This window comes from Somniosus microcephalus, chromosome 11, assembly GCF_052327205.1.
Source record: "Somniosus microcephalus isolate GS21.2 chromosome 11, FLI_Smic_1.0, whole genome shotgun sequence".
Classification (NCBI taxonomy): Eukaryota; Metazoa; Chordata; class Chondrichthyes; order Squaliformes; family Somniosidae; genus Somniosus; species Somniosus microcephalus.
In genome coordinates, this window is record NC_140997.1 from 18,967,729 (window position 1) to 18,976,556 (window position 8,828).

Genomic DNA, 8,828 nt, shown 5'->3' on the forward strand with positions numbered 1-8,828 from the left:
TGATTTTAAAATTCTGATGAACTACATTAACATGGGAATGGGAAACTACTAAAATCGTATTCTTATTGCAGAACTACAAAGACGAGAGTTTCTCTTTCAGTTGGTGAAAATACTTTTTTTTTTATAAACAAACATGACAACAGTGGAAAACTTGTAAAGTCAGCAGTCTCATCAGGACCAACCTGTATTTCACCATACATTTCAACCCTTCAAACTTCGAAGTCCATCAATGATCCCAAAAAAGGCCTGCATACAACATAAGAACATAAAAAGTAGGAGCAGGAGTAGGCCATACGGCCCCTCGGGCCTGCTCCGCCATTCAATAGGATCATGGCTGATCCGAATCTAGACTCACGTCCACTTCCCTGCCCGCTCCCCGTAACCCCTAACTCCCTTATCTGCTAGGAAACTATCTATCTCCGTTTTAAATTTATTTAATGTTGCAGCTTCCACAGCTCTCTGGGGTAGCAAATTCCATAGATTTACTACCCTCTGAGTGAAGAAGTTTCTCCTCATCTCAGTTTTGAAAGGGCAGCCCCTTATTCTAAGATTATGCCCCCTAGTTCTAGTCTCACCCACCAGTGGAAACATCCTCACCGCATCCACCCGATCAAGCCCCCTCACAATCTTATATGTTTCGATAAGATAGCCTCACTTTCCCATTACAAAATTCAGAATTGATTGCAACACCAGAATGGTGGCAAATAGGGACTGAGATTCCCTTTCTTTCCCTCAAAAATATATTAAAAGTTCCATGGGAACCAGAGACCCTGTCGCACCTTGCCAAGGCGGTCACTCGTCACCTGCACACTTAGACAATGAGGTACAAGCAAGTTATCCGACTGCAGGGAGTCCGTCCCACAGCGAAGCCGAACTGTGCTCGCACCCAGCTTTCACACACGCACACATACATTGTGACAGAACAATTAAAAGATCTCGATCTGATTTTTCACTCCTGAATGCAGGGTTACTGAAAAAAAAAATGTAGGAACTCTACCACTGCCCTGGCTGAGATCAGCCAACACAACAGAGTCTACTGTACATGACAACAACTTGCATTTATATAGCGCCTTTAATGTAGTAAAACATCCCCAAGACACTTCACAGGAGTGTTATCAAGGAAACTTTGACACCGAGCCACAAAGAGATATTAGACCAAAAGCTTAGTCAAAGAGTTAGGTTTTAAGGAGCGTCTTAAAAGAGGAGAGAGTGTTAGAGAGGCAGAGAGGAAATTCCAGAGCTTAGAGCCGAGGCAGCTGGAGGCACGGCTGCCAATGGTGGAGCGATGAAATTTGGGGGTAGGGGAGGATGCCAAAGAGGCCAGAATTGTAGGAGATCTCAGAAGGTTATAGGACTGGAGGTGGTTATAGAGATAGGGAGGGGAAAGGCCATGGAGGGAATTAAAACCAAGGATGAGAATTTTTAAAAATGGAGGTGTTGCCGAACCAGGAGCCAATGTGGGTCAGCGAGCACAGGGGTGTTGGGTGAAGGAGACTTGGTGCGAGTTAGGATACGGGCAGCAGATTTTTGGATGATCTCAAGTTTGTGGAGGATACAAGGTGGGAGGCTGGCCGGAGAGCATTGGACTAGTCAAGTCTAGAGGATACTGAAAAGAGGATGAGGGTCTCTGGGATGGTGATAAAATTGACAAAAATGTCAAAGAAATTAAAAGCAAGACTTATTTTCTTCTAAAACTACTTGGAACAAAAAGTACTCCCTCTAGACTTGCTTCGCCTTTCATTAGCAGAGCCTGAAGAAAGCTAGATTTTTGCTTTTGTTCTTGATGCAGCTGTTTGGCACTGTAAACAATAGATTATTCCATGCCAGTGACTTACTGCATAAACTTGAGCATTATTTTCTTCATATTTATTCCTTACATACTTCCACAACATTGCCATGTGGAATGCAGTTTTTTTTTTTTTTTTTAATTTGGCCGCTGAGCAAAGCAAAGTTCATGTTTCATCTGCACACACGCACCTATCCTACAGGTTCATATTAACGTTTTTTCTCCAGCCAGTATGGCCTTTTATTTAATGTCACCAAAAGAAATAACAATTAGTTACTCACACAAGAAAGGTTCATTTTTTGAATTGGCTTCACTCTTAGTCCTTCATCTTGTGGCATTTTTGGCCTCACTACCTCCTTTTATCTCAAATCAAACTCCCACATTTCCTCCAAGCTAAAGCTCCCTACAAGAAGTTTGGCTTCCCTTTCATGCTTCTTGCCTCCTTAACTCTATAAAAGGCACGTTTGTCAAAGAGGAACACTGCTCCCACATCTGAGGAAGCGCTTCTCCCACCTTTCAAACACACTACTGGAAAAAAGACAACAGAAAGCTTGTTGTATGTTAACCTCTTTCCTCGCCGCAACCTTGTGTGTCTTTCTCTTTTAAAGAAAAAACACACGATAGGAAGGATGTCAAGGCTTTAGAGAGGGTGCAGAGGAGATTTACTAGAATGGTACCAGGGGTGAAAGACTTCAGTTGCGTGGAGAGACTGGAGAAACTTGGGTTGGCCTCCTTAGAGCAGCGAAGCTGGGTTGGCCTCCTTAGAGCAGCGAAGCTTAAAGGGAAATTTGACAGAGGTGTTCAAAATCTTGAAGGGTTTTGATAGAGTAAATAAGGAGAAACTGTTTCCAGTGGCAGAAGGGTCGGTAACCAGAGGGCACAGATTTAAGGTAATTGGCAAAAGAACCAGTGGGGAGATGATCTGGAATGCACTGACTGAAAGGGTGGTGGAACCAGATTCAGTAACTTTCAAAAGGGAATTGGATAAATACCTGAAACAAAAACATTTGCAGGCCTATGGGGAAAGAGCAGGGGAGTGAGACTAATTGGAGAGCTCTTTCAAAGCGCCGGCACAGGCACGATGGGCTGAATGGCCTCCTTCTGTGCCGCATCACTCCATTCTGGGTCATTGCCAGGGCCCATTTAATTCACAGTTTTCATTGAAATAAAATTTCAAAATTTGATCCCCAAACACCAGTAAAAATCCCAGAATCCCATGTAATTTAATAGAGAATCTGACTCATCCCGTCACCACAAATCAGTGGTTCCAGTGATTGCTCCTCTGAAATTTCTTCTTATTCCTCCTAAGCTGTGCTACATGCTGCTCTTCCCTGCAATCTCACTTTGTTGAAATGAAGATTTGTTGCACCGTCTAATCCTCCCCATCCCCGGACCTCAAAACCCTTCCTTCCTCCTACAACCTACAGAATTTTAAAATGCAGGTTTGGCATTATACAACTTATACGCTCCTCGATTTACTTTGTCCTTTCTTACCTTTTTCAACCTTGGTGGAGCCCTACACAATGGCCTATGGTCTTTCGTCTAGGTTCAAAAGTATACTGCACTGTATTTTCATATTCTAAATACAGCACAGGACACTCCTTTTTTTTCCACAATAGATAGGATTTTAAAATCCAAGTTTAACATACAACATCTAATGTCTTGGTGTACCTTGCCTTCTTGACCAAAACATTTAATTGCCACCCTATAGCATGTCTCCAGCATGACTCACACACATCAGAACTGTAGTATGTCAATGTATAACCCATTTTGTAGAATACCAAACATGCTATAGATGCCAACAGAAGCCTATTGTCCATGGAACTCATTTTTCACAGTTAATACTGAGGCAACTTGTTAAATAAAAATCAGTGTAAGATACAGGTTTACCCATTTTAAAACTCAGCATACACTGTGGGGGGATTTCCGGGGTTTATCAATTTAGCACGCTCAGGATCAGAGGAGGCGTTGAGATGACTGTCCTCATTTTTGTTTAATTGACCTTGCAATTTAAAATAGAAAAAAGTAGTTTGCAACGGGTTTTATCTGTGGCGATGTTTTAAAAAACTGTTAATTCCTAGTTAGGTGGAGTAGAGCATCGCTTGTGTGTCTCTCTCTCTACCTTCTGATCCTCACAAAAAAGGAAGAGAGCAGAGTGAAGACTCCCTTCAGCTGGTCACAAAGGAAAACATTGACAACAAGACCACTTCAGAAATAGGGGTGGGGGGCAACTCAGACGCTCATAATACATACATTTCAGCAGGGTGGGGGGTCAAAAAAAGAGACACAAGCAATGCTCTACTAGGAATTAACAGATGTTAAAACATCTCCATTGCAAATTACTTTCTATTTTAAATTGCAATGCCAATAAAAAATAAGGACAATTATCTGAACGCTTCCTCTGATCCTGAACGTGTATTATTCGGTGCTAAATGATAACCTGGAATTTTTCCCCGACCACCCCACACCCATTAAATGTGCGGATGTTTTTTTTTAACCTTGATAACATTCTCGAAGATGGTGTCCCTGAACTCCTCCAGCGCCTTGCAGTCGAAGTCGCGGCCGTGAATGATCCTCATCTGCTTGAGGAAAGTGCTCTTGCCGCTCTCGCCGGCCCCCAGCAGCAGGATTTTCACCAGGCGCCGGACGTAGCGCCGCTCCCGGGCCAGCAGGGCGTCGATCTCCCGGCTCCTGCGGCGCTGTGCCCGGTCGCTCTGGCTCGACTGACAGGCCGGGAAACAGGCGCTGAGGCGCTGGACGAACTCGGCCATGGTGACTGGCGGCCGGCACTCCGCAACACCTCAGCAAAAAAAAATTAATTTAAAATGAGGGATTTAAAAAAAAGTCGGCGTAAATTCCAAAATAAATTTAAATTTTTTTTTTTTAGAACGGTCTGTCCACCTCCCGCAATCGCCCGGCGAAAACCCACCGACTCCCCATTCATTCACCGACTGACGAACGAAAACTTCACTCGACGCGGGCAGGGGAGGGGGAGGGCTGGAGCCGGTTCAGCCGCTCATCAGTGATTGGCCGCTCCGCCTGTCAATCATGGCCGGCTCCGTCGCTCATTCGACCAGCCACCTGCCCGTCAGAAAAAAGAGGCGACACGCCCACAGCTCGCGTTTCAACTTTCGATTGGTCAACCGACCAGCCTGTCAATCATCGCCGGCTCCTTCGCTCATTCGACCACCGCCCTGTCGGTCAGCCAGAGAGGCGGCACCCTCAAAATCTCGCGTTTTAACTTTTGATTGGTCCAGCGGCCTGTCAATCATCAGCTTTTTTTATTTAAAAAATGGCACGGTTCGCCGAGGCCGCGCAGAAGCCCCTCGGGATTGGTCAGCTCCGCTGTCAATCGAAGCGCTTCGGATCACTGATTGGATATTACTGCTGTCAATCGTCCCGCCCTTGTTCTACATTTTAAAACGTAAAACTAAAGGTAAACGTCAACTCTGTTCTTTGTTAATTCGTTTATATCCTCCAACAAGGAAGTTGTCTATGTAGGTTCAGTGATCGTTCACCTTGAAACTCAGTTAGATTGCGGCCTAGGCTGGGCCACACCCTTCTTTGACTGATCAGAAGCACCGCCTCAATCGCTGTCAATCACTTGACCTGAACCGGTTATTCGTCGAGGTCCTGAGCATGTTAGCCAATAAGTGAGCAGGTAGGCCATCAATGAAACAGATTGGGTGGAAACCCTGTCATTCATTCAGGCCCCGCCCACCCAGACACCTCCAGCGACTGACTGTCCAGTGAGTGCTTAAGAAGAAATGGGAGGAGGCAGCCTGCTGCCAAATAATGGTATCCAAACAATGCCATGCCAAACATCTGCACTGTGCTTAGGATTCCTCCCATTACTCATGAGAGGACTGAGAGGGAGGGGGGGGTCATGAAGGGGTCCTAGATGACCATCCCAGATTTTATCTGTTTATTTTGGTAGATGAATATTCCAGATTTTATCTGGTTTTTCGCCTCTCCCAGGAGATCACGTGGCTTTCGGGTGGGATGGGGAGTGTATATATTGTGATGCACAAGGCCGAGCAGTTGTGTGGGATAGGTTGGATGGACCAGTGGATCGTTTCCTGTCCATCATTGTTCGTATGTTCATAAATCAAACACAATGCATCCATCCTTTCATAAATGATCAGATTTCCACTTCATCTATAATTAGTCCTTATCTTCTGGGTGGAAACAAAAAGAGAGGGCAACCTAGAATTACAGTACTCAAATTGCGCAGAATATAGAAACTCCCATCGTGCATGATCATAGAATCATAGACTAGTACAGCACAGAAGGAGGCCCTCTTCTGCCGCACTTCTGCCCTCACCCCTGCCCCTCCCTCCCGGAACCACGATAGGGTTCCCCTTGTCCTCACCTTTCACCCCACCAGCCTCCACATTCAACGGATCATCCTCCGGCATTTCCGCTACCTCCAAAGTGATCCCACCACCAAACGTATCTTCCCCTCCCCTCCCCTTTCAGCATTCCGCAGGGACCGCTCCCTCCGAGACACCCTAGTCCACTCCTCTATCACCCCAAACAGCCCTTCCTCTTCGCCTGGCACCTTCCCGTGCAAGCGGAGGAGATGTAACACCTGCCCCTATACCTCCCCCCTTCCCACTGTCCAGGGCCCCAAACACCCCTTCCAGGTGAAACAGCGATTTACTTATACTTCTCGCAATCTAGTATACTGTATTCGCTGCTCACGATGCGGTCTCCTCTACATTGGGGAGACCAAACGCAGATTGGGTGACCGCTTTGCGGAACACCTCCGTTCAGTCCGTAAGGGTGACCCCGAGCTTCCGGTCGCCTGTCATTTTAATTCACCGCTCCATTCCCACTCGGACCTCACCGTCCTTGGCCTCTTGTATTGTTCCACGGAAGCTCAACGTAAACTCGAGGAACAGCACCTCATCTTCCGATTAGGCAGTCTGCAGCCTTCCGGACTCAATAGCGAGTTCAACAATTTCAGATCATAAGCTCGGCCCCCATTTCATTTTCTCTTGTAATTGTTCCACTCCTTTCCCCCCCCCCCTTTCCTTTTGTTTCTCTCTCACACCTGACAGCTATCTTTTGCCCTGCCAGTACACTTTACACCTAATCCCAGCCTATTACCATCTCGTCTAGCTTCTAATCTCTTTTACTTCTTTTGTTTCTTTTATTCTTTTGTCCGATCGCAGCCCTGCCTCCGATCTAGTTTCTTTTCTTTCCAGTTTTGAAGAAGGGTCCAACCCGAAACGTCAACTCAAATTTCTCTCCACGGATGTTGCCTGACCTGCTGAGTTTTTCCAGCATTTTCTGTTGTTATTACAGAAGGAGGCCATTTGGTCCACCGAGTCTGCGCCGGCTCTTTCGAAGGGCAATCCAGTTAGTTCCACTCCCCCGCTCTTTCCCTGCATCCCTGCAATTTTTTGATGAATAAACAGGTGTGGAGGACAATCACACGAGCTCCGAGGACAGAGATGAGGAGGAATTTCTTCACCCAGAGAGTGGTGAACCTGTGGAATTCTCTACCACAGAAGGCAGTAGAGGCCAATTCATTCATTAAATATATTCAAGAAGGAGTTGGATATATTTCTTAAGGCTAAAGGGATATGGGGAGAAGGCAGGGACAGGGTACTGAATTTGGATGATCAGCCATGATCGCATTGAATGGTGGAGTAGGCTCGAGGGGCCGAATGGCCTACTCCTGCTCCTATCTTCTATGTTTCTATGATGATAGTCGACCGATAATGATATTTTTTGGTATCTCTGTCCTGGGATTCGGTGACAAAATTAGATGAAATTAACTGAACAAATACAACTTGGTTCAGGTGAAAATGAAACAAAATCTTCATAATCAGAAAACTTTGACTTTAATTGGAAAAGCACAGCAACTTAACTAGCCACAGCTCGCTCAATATGACAATGGGTGATGAACTGAAAATCATTTTTTTGAAAAGCAAAGAGGCATACCAAGTGATGCGAGTCATTTTACTTGTTTATTTACAAGGATGATACTAGAACTGAGGTTCTACCTATCAGAAAAGATTAAACAGGCTGAGCCTCTTTTCTCTACAACAACAACTTGTATTTATATAGCGCCTTTAACATAGTAAAACGTCCCAAGGCGCATCACAGGAGTATTATAAGACAAAAAATTTAACACCGAGCCGCATAGAAAAGGGAAGACTGAGGGGTGACCTGGTCGAGGTCTTTAAGATTATGAAGGAGTTCGACAGGGCAGTCATAGAGAAGATGTTTCTACTTGTGCGGGAGGCCAAAACTAGGGACCATAAATATAAGATAGTCACTAATAAATCGAATAGGGAATTCAGTAGAAACCTCTTTACTGAGAGAGTGGTTAGAATGTGGAACTGTTTAGCACAAGAGTAGTTGAGGTGAACAGCATAGATATTTAAGGGGACGCTAGATAAACACACGAGGGAGCAAGGAATAGAAGGTTATGCAGATAGAATTAGATGAAGGGGGTGGGAGGAGGCTCATGTGGAGCATAAACACCGGCACGGACCAGTTGAACCCAATGCCCTATTTCTTTGCTGTACATTCTATGTAATTCTATGCCCAGGGAGATGACAGAATCTTATACTTCTTTTAATCTTGCTGACAACATTTGTGTTACAGGGTTTTATTTTAATTAACCAAATTCTGGAATTTATTTTTCCGTTATGGGAAACTTTATCAGGTAAAATCAGTGCTAGACAACAGCAGGAAGTAATGCAAGTGAAAAGCAACTAAAGGAACCAGAACAAGATCTAAAATAAGCTTTCAGCGCAACGGGAAACAGTCCAGTGCACCTTTCAGAGTCCAATACTCAGAAGTGGAACAGTATTTCCCTCCTGTGCTTATTTTATATGAGCGGGTTGAGCTAAGGGTGAGGAGCCAGCATGAACCATATGAAATCTGTCGTTAAATCCTACGTCAAACCAATTTGCAGAAGAATCAAAGATTAACAGAACATGAAAGTTTCTTCACTGTGAAATGTGGCGCAATGCAAAGCAGGTGCTCTGACCTCCACACCTAATGCTACAACCCACACTCCCAG

At 45.0% G+C, this 8,828-nt stretch overlaps 1 protein-coding gene across 1 annotated transcript in view; it reads right to left on the reverse strand.

The window, feature by feature from the left end:
• The window catches only part of gna12a (guanine nucleotide binding protein (G protein) alpha 12a), a 106,392-nt gene extending 101,612 nt beyond the window's left edge, over window positions 1–4,780 (reverse strand). The window contains exon 1 of the mRNA XM_086000283.1: window positions 4,285–4,780. Coding sequence (XP_085856409.1) covers window positions 4,285–4,557 — 273 coding nt within the window. The 5' untranslated portion in view covers window positions 4,558–4,780. The remainder of the gene's footprint in view (window positions 1–4,284) is intronic.
• Between the last annotated feature and the right edge of the window lie 4,048 nt (window positions 4,781–8,828).